The sequence below is a fragment of the Podarcis cretensis genome, assembly GCF_951804945.1.
Source record: "Podarcis cretensis genome assembly, chromosome: 2".
In the NCBI taxonomy this organism is placed as follows: domain Eukaryota; kingdom Metazoa; phylum Chordata; class Lepidosauria; order Squamata; family Lacertidae; genus Podarcis; species Podarcis cretensis.
This window is the reverse complement of record NC_137171.1, coordinates 91,408,060-91,427,787: the sequence shown is the minus strand read 5'-3', so window position 1 is coordinate 91,427,787 and position 19,728 is coordinate 91,408,060. Positions and strand designations below refer to the sequence as shown.

Genomic DNA, 19,728 nt, shown 5'->3' with positions numbered 1-19,728 from the left:
GCTCCTGACCCAATTGGCCACCCAGAAGCTAATACAACAGTAGATCATAATTCTTCCTTTAGCCTTCTAATCAGTAGCCTGTGAGCTTCATTCAGGTAATTCGGCGGTGTGTCTGTGGATTTGTGGTTAGGTTGGGAGATTAAATAGTCGTATTAATGTTAAGTTATATGGTCTTACAATTTTATGGATTTCAAACTGTAGTACAATAAAATATAGTATGTCTGGAGGGGAGAAGGAATAAAATTATAGCTAAAAATATCCAGCATTTGGCATGGTGCAATTGCTACAACAGGCAGAAAAACCATTAAGTGGTCCATCAAGACCACCGGCAATTTTCCAGTGGTCCATAGGGTGGGGTGGAGGAAAGTTGGGAATATTTGTTCTAATCAGTTGAGGGCTCCAGACATTGGAAAGGTTTTCAAGGCAAGAACTCAAACTTGATCTCGCAAAGCAAGTCTTCATGGAGCATTTGGAAACCTGCCTCAGTGAAGGCGCCGAGCTCACTTCAAAGGCAAATGACTTGAAGTTGCACCTGCTCAAAGTAAACCCATTGAAATTGGTGGACATGGTTAACTATTTCAGTGGGTCTACTCTTGAGTAGAATTTAGTTTGGTACAATCTCTGTTCTTAAAGTTCCCAGCAAGGAAATCACAGAGGGGGTTTCCCTAGTCCAACGGTATCCTTGAGTGTCCTCTTTCCTCTTCTGAGATTAAGTTTAGAGACTCCAGGTACCCATTGGCTCTCTGTGTTTCTGTATTTAGAATATCCTTGAATTTTGCCGCAAGCACATTGCCACCTTATCCCTCTCTTGTTCTCTTTTTGGAGTCTAGGTCCATTTCTTTTTCTTTTTTGAAATACCAGTTTTAAATCCAATTAATACAGGGTTGGGTGGGATATCTTTCTACTCTATTTTTAAAAGCCTGCCCTTCCCCCCTGCTTATCATGAATTCACACATTGTGGCCTGTGAAAAGAATCCTGCCAAGTATTTGTGCTTGGAAGGGCATGATATTTGCAGAGACTTTTGCACTGTTATATCTTGGTCACACTGAAGGGATGCTGAAATCTGGCAGATACACTTGGATTAGTTTTCTTGGACATTGGTGTGGGTGTGCCTATAGCCAAAATAAGTGTTTCTTTGGCAAAACTGTCTTCACTTTCTAGTACCACTGTCAAACGGGGTGCTTCCAAATAATTCTGATGGCACTGAACCTTGCTCTAGGTTTGGTACTTTCTAAAAATTCACAATCAAATCTGCTATCTCTAATTCTTGAGTTTCTCTTAGAGAGAGTGCCTGCTGGGGGATACTGATAAATGAGCAGTCAATTATTTCTGGCCGAACAAGAAATCAGCAAGAATGTCTTATCATTTTGTGAACTTGCTGCCTTTGCATGCCTTTTCCAGTTTCCCCCCACTCTCCAATGATATTTCCAATTTTTTTCCTTTTTTTAATTCATGGGAAATTGGAATCGAAATCTCTATTGCATAAGAGAAGAATATGAAACGGTACATGAACAGGATAGTATGTTGGTTGGAAGTGGATTTTGCGCAAGGATTTTCTTGTGCAACAGAATGTTCTCCCTCATTCTTCCCATGCACCTCCTAAATCTCTTCCAGGGGTTTCCCCAATCCTTTAGACCAGATTTGGGGATGTTTTTTGTGGGGGACAGGACAGTGAAAGCTGCATTGTGCTAGCACTAATCCTTTAGTGGAATACTGCCCCTGGCTCTATTGGAGCAGTGCAACATTAAGAGTGGTATAGTGTTAATCTGGATTGGCGCCTAATTCTAGCTGATGCCTGTTAACCTTATGACTGCAAACCTAATAACTTGTTTGGAGGGGGAAAGAGACTGGATGTCATGTGTCTGAGGGTGTTGATCCCTACATAGTTCACCAGTTTTAGAAGAAGAGGAGCATCAGTTACTAGTACAGACACATGGTTGGGTGCGGAAATGCTGAATGACCTGACAATTGCTCACTAGTCATAACAAGGAGAGCCCTGATAAACAATGCAGAACTGATACACCCTTGTTTCCCCCTTTAAAGAAATATTATATACAAGAAACCGTGGGAATATTTATATTCTCTTTGAAGCAATGAGGAGAGAACCCGAAAGCCCATTCTGTGTTTATTTTGTATACTCATAACTGTTGGGCTCTTCTGGGGTTTGCCTAGTGGAATATATATGAAGCAAGCTCTAATTCCTTCAGGCTTTGAATTCTGCCCACTGCAGAGCATTTAGCAACTTGTTTTTCCCCAAGAAGGCTATCTACAGCAGTGAACTGCAAAGAGAGAGAATGTAAATGCGCTGTAACTTAGAATAAAACTGCACAGCATCCAATGCATTCCGTAATAGTAATAACAGTAACCCTGAGTTTTTAATCCATTGCAATTTGCTGCCTTATCCACAAAGGTCAAAACACTCTGGACATTTACAAAGGCCCACTAAGACCCTGGTTGTGTCTGGACATAGTAATAGCATACTAAATTTTGGCCTGCATAAGATATGCTTTACACTGCTTGCAATGTTGTGGTGCTTGAATGCTATTTCACAATTATTATTATTTTTAAAAAATAACCCAGTAAATTTTCAGTTTCAAAATTTTGAATATTAATATCCTGAAATTTAACCTCAAAATTTTTGACAGAATTTTGTGACCAGTTCTGAAATCTGTATCTGTGGATTTGCTAGAATGCTGTTATAGAACATGAACGTGCAACAGAATTTACTTATCTGTTGGATCCTAGCCGATGTTGTCCACTCCTGTCACATGCTGCAAAATGTTGAACTCTATTGTAAACAATGCTGACATGTGGAAATAAAGCTACTGTGTCATTAGGATGTTTTTCACAAGCAGCTGATATTTCTAAGCTTACTTCTGAGTAGGAATGGGCAATAAATTTGATTTGGTTCACATTTAAAGGTGAATCTCTCTGATTCGCACTTTCCGGAATAATATGTGAACCAAGACACAGGCGTCCTTTGAAATTTGCACTTCTTCAAATTTTGCAGTGCAGTTCTGTGGCCAAGTACTGTGTGCAATGCATATACAGTGGTACCTCTGGTTACGTACTTAATTCGTTCTGGAGGTCCATTCTTAACCTGAAACTGTTCTTAACCTGAAGCACCACTTTAGCTCATGGGGCCTCCCGCTGCCATCACCGCGTGATTTCTGTTCCCGTCCTGAAGCAAAGTTCTTAACCCGAGGTACTATTTCTGGGTTAGCGGAGTCTGTAACCTGAAGCGTATATAACCTGAACTGTATGTAACCCAAGGTACCACTGTACTGTACGAGGTGAAAGTGTGGCTGAAAATGCAGGCATTGGTGTAAATGACATACAGGAATGCAGTATATGCGTATGGGGAAATATATTTCCAAAAATTCACACTACAATGCTGAATAATTTTCATGAGGACTTTTTGAAAACATTGCAAACTGATGCGAAGAACTGACTGGAAAAATTAGAGACCGAAATTGACAAATTTACCCGTCTCTCTACACCTGAGCAGAGATGTCAGCTCCAGAGCACTTAGCCTCCTTCAGATGACTTGATTTGCATGTTTGTGATGTCCCCCACACACACTCTGGGCCCCCTCAAACTTGGGGGCAACTTGGTGCCTCTGCACCTGAGCAAGCATGGATAGGATTGGACTGCATGGATAGTTTTCCCATAGGCCCTGGGAGCTCCAAAGGGTGTTGAGTCACTCCACATATTGACACGATGGAACCAGTCCTGCTTCTTTCACACAACCCCAGAAGCATGGGGGGAGAGAGAGAAGTGTTTATGACTTTACGATCTAAAAGTTCTCGGGGCAAGAGCTTGTTGGCTTGCATGCTGAAGATGAATCCTTTAGTAGTGGCTTAAATGAATCCTTGCAGTGTTTTCAGCTCTTCTCACAATATCCCCAGTCTTGGCCCAGCTGAGGAAATGCAGGAGTGAATGGGATTATTATGCATTGAAACAATTTGAACCTCAAATATTTGCCTTGGTTTTGTTCCTAGGAGTGGTTGAAGCCTTGAACCTATTCCTTGGTTATTTTACCCAGACTGTTTTTGCCATACTTGTCACCTTAGACTCAAAATAAACTTCGGTACAGCACACTCTTTGCATTCATGAATACGTGCAGAAGTTCAAACAAGGATAAAAACCTCTGTAGACAAGGCTCTCCTGTTGCTTGTAGAAGGCAGCGGACACAGCCCTGACAGGAATGTCCTGATTTGTATTGGATTAAGGGCAAGTCTAGCAACTTCATTTGCCTGTGTCCCGTCCCGCCCCCCGCCCAATAGATTTGGTCTTGGCAAGCCTCCTAGTCCTGCCAACTCATCAGTGTTCTGTATGAATGTAACTGATCCACTATAGAGAAAACAAACTGATTCATTAAGGCTACTAATGGTTGCCAAATGCAATCCACAGCGGCTTTTACCACAGGGATGCTGCCTTGTTTACATTTATGCACAAACACTTGATAGCTCTCTGCTTGAAAGATCCTTTTTCTCCCTCCTTCCTCCATCTCCCCAAGTTGTAACAACCCTATCCAACAGTGTGGAACTGAGCCAAAAAGCAAGGCTTTGTTTATCTTTTGATGCCTCAGAGTGATTCTGTAGTAAAGAGAGAGAGTTCATTATTTTAGATGCCTGCGAAAGACTCTTTTGTCCACATAATGTAGCAACTCTGAAGGTGAATGTTGAAAGAATCCTGGAAACTACTTTTGTTAAGATATTACAACTGGTATATAATGATGGATAAGCCTCTTAATAACCTGCTTATTGTATTTATTAAATTTATGTCCCACCCTTCCTCCCAGGGGAGCCCAGGTTTCTACAATCATTTCTTCTTTTTCTGAATGCAGTGGAACAGCTGCACAATTTCTCCAGCAGTAGATGATTTGTCACACAGCTTTTCTGGCCAGCCATTGCCTATATAGACTGTGGCAGCCATTTTGTTGTTTACGGTCCATCGTTCCTTTCTATGAACATTGTATCACATTAATTGTGTCTTTGTACATCTATTTTCTTCCCCTTAAATTACAATGGGGCAATTATTGGGAGTACAGCAAGGTGGGGGGAGGAAGTATTGAACCCCCTCCCTGGTCTCAAAACACCACAGTCCCAATGAAAATTACCTTTAACTCCCACAACAAACCATTTGTGGCTAGGTGGACTGCCCACCTGCTGCAGAACGTTATTTAGATTCCCGAAATCTGGCATCAGAGCTGCTATTCCACTTGCAGCTTAAAGTGGAACAAACGGGGGGGGGGGGGTCAGCCGGAACTCGCCGGAACTCAGTTCTGGCATGTCTTTTTCTAGAAAAATAGCTCCAAAAACAGCAATAATTGGTGCTGATTATACAGTCCATGCACTGCCTGTGCAATAGTCTCTTGCCCAAAATATAATTCTGTAAAAATGTGAAGTCACTTTTCTTTTGGGCTACTGCTCCTGAGTCCTGGCTGAGTGATATTTCTTAGCTCATGTCAACGGCCAAAAGATTTTCTGTGTTGTATATCTGCAAATATGTATACCTTTTAAAAACATGTGCTTTACCTGACTTTCCAGATTGTTGGAAATAACATGGCTTGGGTGGATTATAGCCAGGAGTTCTATGCCATTATTGTGCTTCTAAAGCACAATATTTTATTTATTTATTTATCTTTATTCTCAGCTTCTTTGTTGTCAACCATTCTTTCATGTTTGTCTGTTTGTTTTGCTTGCTGGTAACTGTAGTCACTGATTTAAAGCTTCTTCTTTTTTTAGGACAGTGTCTTATCAAAACATCTTACAAACATACGGTAATATGTTTCTTAGAATCCCCAGCCCAATATAGATCTGAAACTTGGAAATGCCCCAACCCACATTGGGACAATATCTTTTATTCCGCCAACCAGACTGTGGCAAAATAGCACAAAAGCTTTTAAATTCTCTGGAGCTCTTCATTGTCCTAGGTGAGAAGCAAAGCAACACTAGACCTCTAGTACAAATTGGTATATGTAAAAACAATGGAAGCAACTTGCTTTGCAAACCGTTAAGGATGAGTGGGGAGTGCACGACGATAAGGACTATGTCTTCTGGACATCACTTGTTCTCAAGGGACTAGTATCACTCCCTAGGAAGTTTGGCAGCTGATGGCATCTTGACCAACTCATGTGTAGGCTGCCTTTAGCTCCACTTGGAAACCCTGAGCTCCAGCTGCATTGCACTAATGATTGCCAGACAGAATATTTTTGGTCTGTATGGGACTGCTGTGATGTGGTTGAGATTTTTATACTAAGAGGCGAGACCCATTCAGCTTTCTATGAGCTGAGCACTTCTAAATAACTTCCTGAAAGAAGCAAGTTTGTGTGTGTGTGTGTGTGTGTGTGTGTGTGTGTAATAGTGGCACCAGCAGCTAGGAGCATGATACTAAAGGGACAAGAGAAAGATTAAAGTGAAGGATGTCATTGTGTGACTAAGGGGATTCATTTTCTAATGCCGTAGAATTGCTTCAAAAAGCAACTCAAAATTCTTTATAAATGTGTCTACTACCTAGTACAGTGGTGCCCCGCAAGACGAACGCCTCGCAAGACGGAAAACCCGCTAGACGAAAGGGTTTTCCGTTTTGGAGGCGCTTCGCAAAACGAATTTCCCTATGGGCTTGCTTCGCAAGACGAAAATGTCTTGCGAGTTCCTGCAGGTTTTTTTCCCTTTCCCCCCCCTTTTCCTAAGTCGCTAAGCCGCTTATCAGCTGATCCGCTGATAAGCCGCTTAACAGCTGATCGCTAAAAGCCGCTAAACCGCTAATAGTGCTAATCCGCTAAGCTGTCAATGGGCTTGCTTCGCAAGACGAAAAAACCGCTATACGAAGAGCCTCACGGAACGGATTAATTTCGTCTTGCGAGGCACCTCTGTACAGTTAATTGGAAACTGGTGTAGATGAGAATAAAAACTCATTAACATAATAAAATCATGATATAATGAACAAAGTACAGCTGATAGCCAAAGGCACACCTTGAATAAACTTAGAATTAGACAGAGGGCAGTAGTATAGATCTGCCTGGATTCTAAATTTCTGCCAATATGTGATTGTCCATTTCTTGCACGTTTCCCCAAAGCTGTGTTTCTCTTCCCTCGTAGGCGAAGGCGGGACTTGAGTGGAGAGATTGGCTTGCGGGATTTGCTTTTGGTCTGGTTTGGTTTTTAGTGATAACTTGAAGGCCAGCCATCCAGAGGCTGGTGCAAAAGATGTAAGCCCAGACATTATGAGCCCCCAAATCATTATTGTTTCCTCCCAATCTTTCTTCATTTCCATTTCTTCATTCACAAGATAATTAAGGAGAGGTCTTTTTGTCGCCTCCGTGGTTAAACAGATAGGGGCTGGGAATCCTTGCCAGACACCAGTAGATATAGATCTGTCTCCTTCCAAGTGCTTCAGCAAGCTTCCAGGTTGGCTCTGCAGAGGCACTTGTGCAGTCCTGATCTCACTGCCGCCCTGACCAGCCCCATTCAGGTATGCTGCAGTGACCCTGGGGTCAAGAGGACAGCTTTGCAGTTCCACTTCGCCACACGGGCCACCACTGCTATGGAGAATTCACTTTCAATTATTCCCCAATGCCCTTCTTTGTATTTTATGCCCAGGCCCTCTTAGTATGTCTTCAGGATGTTTGGGAAGGGCAGTGCATCCATTTGTATAATGACCGCTGAAATAAACCATTGGCTAAGGAGCACAGTCTTGTAGCACTTGCTAGCCACCATTTGCATGAGGCTTACGCCTTTGGGATCTCTGCAGTCAACAGTGATTGTATCTGGCAGTGCCTTGGAGCCATTCATCAACAGAATACTCTGCTGGATGCATGAATACCACACCACAAGATCCTGACTAGTATCTAGCCTCGAATCCATTTCACGCCAATTGCTTAATATTGGGAAGAATGTCTCAGTTCATTCTGATTCCCCGTAAGGGTGGAATAACTTTCTCGGAGGGGTCCTTCTTGGCTCCGGTTAGTATATGTGTTCAGCAGTGGGAGGTGCCAGAGTTCAGAATACTCGGTTGATCTGCCTGTAACTCTATCCACTTGGCCATTCCCCTCCCCCCCCCCAAAGTTAACTCAATTGTTCTTAACACTGCTTCTAAAAGTGCCAGCCAATTCTGGATTTGCTGTGCTAGCAACTAAGCACGATGGATTCAAAGTAATAACAGCTGCACCACAACACAGCATCGCAGACCAAGATGCTTGTACCTAGGGATGAAAAAAGCGTTGCCGCGTTGCCAAAAGGCATGTTGAGGCTAGATGCAGTCACTCGAAGGCTGTTTTGACAAGCAAGACTTACCAAGTCAATGGATTCTTTTCGCATCCCCCACGTGTAACTAGGAAGTGTCCTTCTACCAAGCAGGTGCATCTAGTATTGGCAATACTGGCAGTGACTCTCTCCAGGGTTCTAGGCAGGGGTCTCTCCCAGCCCCAGCTGCAGATGTCAAGACGGAACATGGAATCTCCATGCAAAGCTGATTCTCTCCTCCTGAGCGACATCCATTTGTCTGTTAAATGAAAAACCTACATCGATGAGACTTGTCTTGCCCAACCTGGTGTCCTCCAGATGTTTCAAATTGAAACTCCCATCATCCCTGACCATTAGCCATGCTAACTGAGTATTGAGAAGGCCCGTGGGATGACTGCCCCACTTCAGATGGTAGGAATCTGCAGGACGTCCTCCATTGAAGTTCTTCATGATGATGATGATGTATTTATACCCCACCCATCTGGCTAGGTTTCCCTAGCCACTCTGGGCAGCTCCCAACAAAATATTAAAACCACGATAAAACATCAAACATTAAAAACTTCCCTAAACAGGGCTGCCTTCAGATGTCTTCTAATAATCAGATAGTTGTTTATTTCCTTGACATCTGATGGGAGGGCGTTCCACAGGGCGGGCGCCACTACTGAGAAGGCCCTCTGCCTGGTTCCCTGCAGCTTCACTTCTCGCAGTGAGGGAACTGCCAGAAGACTCTCGGAGCTGGACCTCAGTGCTCGGGCTGAACGATGGGGGTGGAGACGCTCCTTCAGGTATACTGGGTTGAAGCCGTTTAGGGCTTTCAAGGTCAGCACCAACACTTTGAACTGTGCTAGGAAACATACTGGGAGCCAATGCAGGTCTTTCAGGACTGCTGTTATGTGGTCTCGGCGGCCGCTCCCAGTCACCAGTTTAGCTGCTGCTAGACTGTACGTATGGAGGTATAGGTGGTCTTTCAAGTACTACAGTCTTAGCTGTGAAGGACCTGAAAAGGTTAAATCCAGCACTTTTGAATTGTAGACTTGGAAAGTGCCCCCAAGGGCCATCTAGTCCAGCCCTCTGCAGTTCAGGTCCAATGCAATCAGCATGGCATAATAGCTTCTGTATCCTTCAGTAAGCCTTAGTAACCCTTAGTAACAGCCTTCAAAGGCACTCCCATGTATAATACATTGCAGTAGTCTAACTTGGGGGTTCCCAGAGCAAATGAGGCCAAGCTTTCTCTGTCCTAACATACCAGCTGGTGAAAATTACTTTGTGCTACGGAAGCAGCTTGTGCCTGGAGTGTCAAAGACGAAGGAAGGAAGACCGCCTTTTTATTATTACTATTTCAAAAACCTGCAAAACCCATTTGGCTCGGAGCCAAAAATGGACAAAAGGAATGAATGCATACACCATGAGAGAAGGCGGTTTTCCGCTCCCGTCTGTGTCCTGCTTTAGGATTGTGGTGATGATTGCCAGCTAAGGTTGCCACTCCTAGACCAGTCTTCCTTGGAACAAATTGTCTTGGCCCTCTTCTCTTCTTGTGAAGCCAGTCACCACTACGTTGTCAAGCACCATTTCAAATATGAATTTCTAAGAAAAGATCTTAAAAATAAATGTTATCTCTCATCCGGATAAGTAGAGCTTATTTTTCTTCTGTTTTATCCACCAGACACCCAGACATCTAAATTTATCTAGCAGGATTATGCCTTTTTACAGTCATCTCTCATTTTCAGCCTATGAAACTTCACCTCATATTTCACTGCATCATTCTTTCAAGAAACATTTGCACATGGGTGGAGCTGGAGAAACTCAGACCAGGATAACAATCCAGGCTTCTTCCTTATTTATCTCCCGCAATGTGCTTTCCCCTGTGCCTAATTTGTCTTTTTCAGTTACTCCCTCATTTTCCCAAAGCTTGCCAGCAACTATTATGAGACTTTGGAACACGAACTAAAGAGACCCATATTTCTGGATAGAAGGCTCTTTAAAAAAACACCCCTAAGTACACTGAAAATCTTGTCGTACAGAGAATCATTTTTGGCAGGGGCATTACGAGTGATGTTCTATAATCTAAGGCTTGCAATTGTAGCCAGCTTTTTAGCCAGCCTCTCTAGCTATGCCTTTTTTTGTGCAGGCATTCGAAGGAGATAAGTGTTAATGGTTGATCAGTGAAAAGGCACAGGGACAAAGTTTTTCTTGGTTAGGTGGCAACGCTAAGCTCTAGAGAACCATGAAATGCCATGATTATTTTATAGGAAGATTGAGGCTCCTCCAGAGATCTTTTTTGTGTGCATTCATTATGATTTGTGCTCATGGTGCTATTGGGGCAGTCACACTCAATCCAGCTTTCAGTACTGTTGCCTCCTGCAAAAGTTTTGGGGTAGTCACACTGCTTGTTTTTCCAATCAGTACATATCCCATAATGACCTGCTGAAATCCCATAACTAACTTGTTTGTTTGTTTGTTGAATTTATATACCGCCCTATACCCGGAGGTCTCAGGGCAGTTCACAGAACAAAATCAAAATATAAAACCAAAAATATATAATCAAAATAAAAACAACCAAATAACCCCACCCCATCCCCCCAAAGCCCCCCAAAACCAGTGGTACCTGGTTACAAACTTAATTTGTTCCGGAGGTCTGTTCTTAACCTGAAACCGTACTTAACCTGAGGTACCACTTTAGCTAATGGGGCCTCTTGCTGCCGCTGCGCCACCGGCACACAATTTCTGTTTTCATCCTGAGGTAAAGTTCTTAACCCAAGGTACTACTTTCGGGTTAGCAGAGTCTGTAACCCAAAGTGTTTGTAACCCAAGGTACCACTGTATTTTAAAAGGGCATAGGATGTCAATCAAATCAACTCAAGGCCTGGTAAAAAAGGAACATTTTACCTTGCGCCCAAAGGTGTATAATGAAGGCGCCAGGTGAACTTTCTTGGGGAGAGCATTCCACAGGCAGGGAGCCACTGCAGAACAGGCCCATTCTCATGTTGCCACCCTCCGGTTCTCTCAAGGATTTTAATAACACAAACGTTCTGGTTTATATTTGTTCTGCTTTTATTGTGCTATTCTTTTGTTTGTTTGTTTGTTTGTTCTATCTGCAATTATTTTAACCAAATAAAGCACAAACATGCATTAAAACCAGCATTTAAAAAAATATAATTTTAAAAACTCGATTAAAACACCCCACCCACATGAAAAGGCCATAGATCATTAAAAGCCAAAGGGATGTTTTTGCCTGGCGCCTAAAGATATGTAATGATGGCGCACCAGGTAAGAGCCTTCCATAAGCTACATCAAAGAGAGTGGCATTGCAAAGGAGCAGATGAGATTTAGAGCTTTCGCAAAGGAAAAGGGAACATTAAATGCAACTTGTTGCTGCGGCATCAAAGCAAAACTGTTGCAATGGGTGGCCTGGCATTCGCTGGTGAGGATTAGCTTTGCGTAATTGATATCGTATGAGGGATAGAGTAGGGTAGCGACACCCCCCCCCCGGCCCCACCACCCACGTGCTGGAAAGATCTGAAGCAAGGGACATGTTGTGTATGTGTATGTAGGACCCTGCAGGACCAGGGTTCAAAAATGCTTGGGGAGTTGATATAGAAGGTCCTCCCCATCGCCTGTCCCATTCCCCCACACTTTCAGATTCTGTATTGATAGCGAGGATCAGCAGGAATGAGAGCAGTGAATACAGGCTTGCTCTCTCCTTCATGTGAGGGTAAATCACACGAGCGAATAAGCTGCTTGAATACGGAAGGGCTGTGCGATGTCTGTACCAAAATGCACTGTACTTCTGCCAGCTTGCTCCCTCTACACGTCCATAGACACACACAAATATATTTCCTGTTAAAGGGGGGGGGGCGAGGAGAGAGAAAAGGCTACATTGCTTTCAAGGGCAGACTGGCACCTCTGTGTATAATCTTTGACATGCAGAAGAATTTCTGCCAGGTCTGAGGAAATGGATTTTGGAGCCTGGAAAAATTCCTTGGGGGTGGGGGAGAGGGACAATGACAAGGCCGATTATGAAGTCGGCATTCCACGGTATCCATTTCTCTAGAATATTTCCTTTTAGGACAACTTCATTTTTGGCGCCACCAGTACATTTTTCCCCTTCTTTAAATACAGAGTCACACTGGATGATTTTCTGAAGATTAAAGGCAGGAATTTGTTACGTTTTTGAGCACAATTATCGGAGTATTTGTGCCATGTAAACTTAGAAGTGTTCTCTGTTCTTCACCTTTTTAAAAGACCAACATTACGTTTGAATTAATTTTTATAGGCCCTTTTCTCAATGGGCCTGCCCTCTCATGAATGAACAGCAGAGCAAGATTGCAGCAATCTCCCCCCCCACACACACACACCCTTTCCTTTCTCCTAGGACACTTTTTATTTTTCACCATGGAAACCATCTACAAAGTATAGCAGCAAAGATGTGGAAACTAGGACCACATTCTCAAAATAACTCTTAGGTCTTTCTGGGTACAGAGCGCCTATAAAAATGAGCTTGGATATCAAGTCACTAGTGTATTGCAATCTCATGAATGCTCAGTTTATGTTTCCTTGTTTATCTTGCAGCAAAACAAATTCTTCAACAACCAGAACTAAGACAGCCCTGTGTTTCTTTATCTTAACCTCCTACCAAGATAATATAGCTTTAAATGTGTCATTTATCATCACATACTTTAAGCAAGTATCTTATCACAGTGAAAGATGGCTGCTCAGTTCCTTTCTAAGTATAAATGCGCTTTGGACACTTGGCTGGCTTACAGTCTTGATCTATCCAATTAATCTTAACCAGAAATGAGAACATGGGTATGAGAACATCTAGGAAAAGTGCTGGCCATTGTTTAGAGAGCACCAATCACCATTCTCAATGCCATTCCTCTTGTGGAATAATCCCTGTTCTTTGCCATTATCATAACTGAGTTGTTCCTTGTTGGTTGACCCATCCTAGCTGCTTCTCATTCTACGGAGCTGTGATCACTGGTTTGCCAAGGTTAACACGTTCATGTGGTTACAGAGCTTAATATGATACAGGGCTTAGTCTCTGGGATCTATTTTCAATTCTTGAAACGAGCTGTGTTGTTTTTATTAATAGCAAATGAAGAGCACCTTCCCTTTCCTAGCCCTTGCCTACATATTTTGGAAGAGATGTTCAAATCGCAAAGCATGACTTCCAAGAAAATCTGGGCCTCTGTGCCCATAACTATGTGAAGACATATGGCATAAGCAGAATTAAACCTTAACACAAGCTACTCACTTTAAGCCTCTGCATTCTGTACATCTGTGTTTCCTTTTCTGCACATTCCATCTGGCAAAGTCTATAGAACAGTAGCATAGGAAGCTGCCTTATACTGAATCAGACCATTGGCCCACCTAACACGGGATTATCGACTGACATCACTTCTCTGTGATTTTAGGCAGCGGTTTCTCTCACCCCTATCTGGAAATGCCAGGGATTGAACCTGGGACCTTGCAAATGCAGAGCTGAGCTACGGAATGCTATGCTGGAGTATAGTCCATCGCTTTCCATTTGTGACATGTAAACATCTGCCTTGTAGTCAGTGGAATTCTAACAAATATTTCAATCTAGTTAATATATGGCCCTAATGGAACAAAGTTTTATCCCCTGTCACACATCGAAATTCATGACAGAACAGCAAATACGCCTGTACAGGTACTTGATTGGCCAGGGAATTCCCAGGACGTAAATCCCAATGAGAATTTGTGGGCTACAGGGGTACCTCAGGTTAAGTACTTAATTCGTTCCGGAGGTCCGTTCTTAACCTGAAGCACGACTTTAGCTAATGGGGCCTCCTGCTGCTGCCGCGCCGCCGAAGCATGATTTCTGTTCTCACCCTGAAGCAAAGTTCTTAACCCGAGGTACTATTTCTGGGTTAGCAGAGTCTGTAACCTGAAGCAAATGTAACCTGAATCGTGTGTAACCCAAGGTACCACTGTATATACAAAAGTCACCTCCATGCTGTATGGAGAAGCTCATTCAGGCGCTGATTCAAGTGTGGTACAGGGATCCGAAAATCAACAGTGACAGTTCGAAACTAGCAAACTTCATGCCAAACCGTGTTCAACTGCTGCTTAAAAATAGCGGAGGTCATATCTGTTACTAATGTACGTATATGTGAGATTTGTACATGTATATGTGAGTTTTGTACAATAAACTACATTGTTTGTTTCAATTAATTTGCACAAGGGTGTAGGTCAAGAAAAGGCATGTATGGTGGTTCAGTCTGAGGATATATCCAGAACACCATCTGCTCTGGTTTTGTGGCATGAATTTTGGTTGCTGTAGCCTCAGAAAGTATGGAGGAATATGATCTTTTTAATGTTGGCTCCATTCTTTGCTCTTCATGGAACCATCATGCATCAAAGAAATGGGGATTGCCTGGCCTCATGCTCATTTTCTTATCCATTGAGTTTATGCTGCTTGAACTGTTACACTTGTACACCACCCTGGAATCAGCAATGAAAATAACAGCATCTTTGTTTTTCAGGTGTCCATCAGCCAACAACCATCAGGAAGAGGTGTGCCATGTTTAAGATGCAGAGGGATGTGCAGTGGCTTTGAGCCACATTCTTGGAGGTAATGCCTTTAATACTTGATTCTGCTTTTCCACTTTGGTTGTTGTTCATGTTCTGACTTGTCTTCTGATTTTGTGCAGCTGTGAACAGACTAAATGCCATTTGTGCTTTGCAGTGGATAGAAAGACCTGCACCCAATAAGATCAATAATGGTTTTGTTACTGATTTTCATTGTGATTTCACAGTTAAATTAACATGGAGGTTGCCATAGATACAAAAAAAAGATGCAAAGCACTTTTCTCCCAAGTACTCAAAAGCAGCCTGGCTTTCATTTCACAAGCACTCAAGAGAGTTTTGCATACGCTCAGTAATTCTTGCAACAACGTTGAAAGGTAGTCCAGCACTGTTCTCTTCCTATATAGATGATGGAGTTAAGGATGTTAGAAAGCAGTCGCTCCTCCACATGCAGCTGCTGGGTGACCTTCAGCTAGTCACACTTCTCTGAAGTCTCTCAGCCTCACTCATCTCACAGAGTGTTTGTTGTGGGGGAAGAAGGGAAAGGAGATTGTTAGCCGCTTTGAGACTCCTTAGGGTGGTGATAAAGCGGGATATGAAATCCAAACTCTTCTTCTTCTTCTAGAAGCAAGCCTGCTTAGAAAGCCATCTTTTGCGGGAAGAAAATATTTATTGACCTTTAGTAAGCCATTGCTAGCACCAAATTAAAACTCAACTGAGTAGACTGTTCAAATATTGCTCAGCTGTTAAAATGAGTTACACCAAAGTTCCTTCAGTTTTTCAGACGTGTAGGATTCAGAGTCTCAACTGGTTAATCTTGAGCTTGCTGCTTTTGTTCCCCATCAAAAGGTCAGCCTATATAATTGTGTCCCTGACTCTCTTGGCCCTTCCATTCCAGTCAAAGGACACCATTCTTTCAGCGGTGATGTCATCTTTTAAAAATGCCACATTCCTTGAAGTCTCCACTCTCAAGGGAACAGTTTGGAAAGACTCAAGTGACCCGTTTGAATGCAAATAGTCAAGGCTTTTTGATATATCTGCCCGGCCAGCGTTCGCATAAGCTATCAGGCATGTAGTGAATCTGGTCTGTTTTGGTTTTGGTGGGAAAACATTTTCAGACCAGTGATCCAAGACACACATAAAAATGCAGCAGCCCTTCCTGCCTGCTTTTTAATCTTACTCAGTCGCAGATAGGCTTTCTCCCACAATTAGGACATCTTTTTGCGGCAGGCTGGCAATGAAAGCATTGCTCAAATCTGGACCCACTTTATGGTTCCTCCATCTGTGTGTTGTACTTCTCTCTTGTTTATGCAAAAAAAAATTGCTGGATTTCTCTCCTCCTTGCCCATTTTTTTATATTATTATTGCGCCATAGATATTCATGTCTTGAACTCACACTTCCAGTTCACCACTAAGGCAAAGAGCTGGGAGAGTATTCCTTCTCCTCACATCAAAGATATTCAGGGACTTTTATTTACCATATTTACTCAAATCTAATGCTCATCTTTTTTGGCCCAATTATGTTGCAAGAATTAAGGTGCACATTAGATTCCAGGGCGCATTTACATTCGCCAGGAAATCCTTTATTTATTTCAAGGTTCTGAAAACTGAGGTGCGCATTAGATTCGATGGCGCATTAGACTTAAGTAAATATGGTATTTATTTTGGTCCTCTTTTAAGTACTGTCAACCACATTCCACTCTTCTGGGTGGGGAGCAATCTGATTATTCTGTACTGCAGCCAGTGCAAGTAGATAAATAGATAACCGCTGTGGCTGGAAGGTAAACGGCATTTCCATGCGCTCTGGTTTGTGTCACGGTGTTCCATTGCACCAGAAGCAGTTTAGTCATGCTGGACACATGACCCAGAAAGCTGTCTGTGGACAAACGCTGGCTTCCTTGGCCTGAAAGCGAGATGAGCACTGCAACCCCATAGTCACCTTTGACTGTACTTAACCGTCCAGGGGTCTTTCACCTTTATCTTTTAGTACAATAGAGCATCATAATACAGAGAGGTTTTCAAGATGCTAGTCTTCTCTGGATTTTTTCCCTTTAGCATCTACTCAGACTTCCTTGAGTATAGCTTCCTCCAAATTCTGCTCTGTGCAAGAAATCATAGAAAATTCAGTGCCAAATATTTGCATTACCTACAAGTGATATATCATTGAAAAAAGATGAATTTCGTTTCATCAAAAATCTTTTTTTTTTTTACCATGTGTACTACTTTTGAGATGTGGTTTCAGAAAAGCTTTTAAAAGGAGTGATCTGGATTAGAGCTGTTGGGATATTGGTTCCATTTGCTACAAGCAATAGTGCCAATATATCATCCTACCCACACAAAAACACATGCTCTGCTTCCCTTACATTAAGGCTACTGTGAAGCCAGGAAACACTTTTTAAGAACCATGATGGTGTTACCTGCTGTTAATGCAATGGTCTGCAAATATATAAAATCTGAAAGAATATAGTCTCTTGATCTGCAAAGCAAAGGCATATAAAATTTTAAAACAGCTTGGATCCAAGTTCCCATGCCAAGTATGCTATAAATCTGCTGCTGTCTCGGTTGCATCTTTTCTTCCCAAACGCTTTAGCTACTTGGGAATAATCATAGTATTGTGACTAGGGCAGAGTGGGAGAACACATGCGCAAGGTTCCCAGGGGTCAGTCCCTGGCATTTCCTGTGATCCATTCCACCCTTTGACCCAAGCGTTTCCAAGGCAATCTATTAAAATACACAGATCAATATACAAAGCCAGCAATCTATACAACCAATACATGAAATCACTCTCTAACCAATAGGCTTCCAAAGAACCCAGCCTGAGACCACTTCCAGTCAGGTTAGAGATCCCTGGCCTAGATCCTATAATATTTGCAGTGCTGTATTCTGTAATATCTGGTCCTGTAATCTGTTAGCCAAGCTTCAAAATGATTGCCACCAGTATGACAGGCTGTGCATTAAATGACATCTCAATATTTAGGTCTGTGCATTTCTAGAGACATTGTTGAGAGAGAAGAGCCCAACTCCTCAAGCAGATTGATTTTAGTGAGGTTCAGTAAGTTGGGTGGTGGCGAAGCATCAGCACTTCTTTCCGCTGCTACTTGCCAGGATGACAATGGGACAAGGTAAGATGGCAATGTGGACATGGAAGCTCCAGCGGCACCTGCATCATGCCACCACAGATCTGGAGCTTCTCTAAGCTTATCACCCTTTCACCCTCCATATCCCTACCTTGGCAAATAACAGCACCACCAGCCCTGTTCATTCTTTTCATGTACTGCTCTGCTAAGGTCAGAACTGGAGACAACGATTTCCAGGGAGAGGTGCCTGCAGATAGGGATATCTATGCTTTTAAACAGTCTGCCTCACACTCTGCCTTTTTAAAGAACCTATTTAGGACAAAGAATGACTTTTGTAGACTGGAATTTGTAGAAAGACATTGAAATAGTTTCTCAGTTCTCTGCAGTGGTTCCCCCTCACCCAAGCCTCCGCATGCTTTTTCTTTCTTTCTTTTTTTCATAAATGACATGTAATCACCCTGATGTAATGCTCCTTGGGGAGTAGAAGAGATCAGGGATCCTAAAAAGAAAGCATTTGCCCTCACGCTGTAATCCTAGTACTCCTTCTGAATTGAACTTTGGCAAGGCCGGTTGAAAACAGACATTCTTCTGTGGCATCAGCCAATTGGAGAAGAGCAACCACATGACTGGTTTTTATGTGCACAACAGGGGGAAGAGGGCAAGATGCCAAAGTAATTATACTTAACTTACCATCCAGCATCCTTTTATGCTGCATGTGGATTTATGCACTGTAATACCTTTCCCTACATCTGCGAGAGACTGGCTTCCAGATCTAATTATTTCAACACAGTTTAATAAACCCTGTTCTCCTTATTTGCTATCAAGATGGGGGCTATTTAGCAAACTATTAAGTATATTCCATTCACTTTCCTCCTACTGGGCACAGCAATGTCATTTTTTGTTTGGCACTGGAAAGGCTCTTGAAATTATTTTCTGAAAATTACTCTTTTATCACTGCCGAAAATCTATTTGTGTGTTCACTGTCTGTTTTGTTTGAAATCTGAGCTGGGTTCATATTTTTATTGTGGTTCCACACAAAGCATAGCCTTTGAAGAATCTCTTCAAATGGACTCCATCCTGGAACATTGCATCTAACTCATTAGTGGATAATTGTGGACATTAACTGTAAATGTTCCTCTAGAGGCTAGAATGACCTTGGTTTGTATAATTCCAAAGGGAGAAATGGATGCTTATAAAAACTAGGTGGCAGGGCTGGACCAATACTTTTTGGTGCCTCAGGAAAAAACCCCAAATGATGCCTCCCCCACCAGGGAATAAGGGGCGAGTGAAGAACTACATCATGAACAAGTACAGAATAAAGACTGATGTCAAGATCTGCTGCCCCTGTTGATCCTTCTGTCTGAGGCGTCATCTCACCTTGCCTCATGGGTGGGGCAGTCCTGCTAAGAGGAGATAATGGATGAAAATTCAACACCGCCTTTCCACTTGCAGAGCAGTTCTTGATACAACAAATGTGTCCAGTAGCATAAGAGGTGACATTTGCTGATTTTACACCTCCCCATCTCATGCAACTCCCTGCAGTTCAATAATTTCCCTCAATTAGTGTGTATTTTGCATACATATAGATTTGAAAGCATTTCTGTTGCGTTGCCCTTAAATCTCTTTTCACCCTTACTTTAAGATCGCGAGTATCTGATTGAATATATGTTTATGTGTGTTCACTCACCCTTCCTACCACTTTGCATTCCAGCTGCTTCCATTGCCCAGAGCTCCCTAGTAAATGAGGGGATTGCTTAAACTTCAAGGAGCCAAAGGGAGCACTTGGGTGCAATTGTGTCAACGGCCCACCATGCTTCTCTATTCCATAGGAAGACCTGGGCCTCAGAATTGC

The 19,728-nt window shown here is 42.6% G+C and overlaps 1 protein-coding gene across 1 annotated transcript in view; it reads left to right on the top strand.

Annotated features, from left to right (window-relative positions):
- LMCD1 (LIM and cysteine rich domains 1) overlaps positions 1–19,728 on the top strand; it is a 55,924-nt gene that overhangs the window by 8,461 nt on the left and 27,735 nt on the right. Inside the window, exon 2 of the mRNA XM_079963876.1 lies at positions 14,757–14,845. Within this exon, the coding sequence (XP_079820002.1) occupies positions 14,757–14,845 (89 nt within the window). The remainder of the gene's footprint in view (positions 1–14,756; positions 14,846–19,728) is intronic.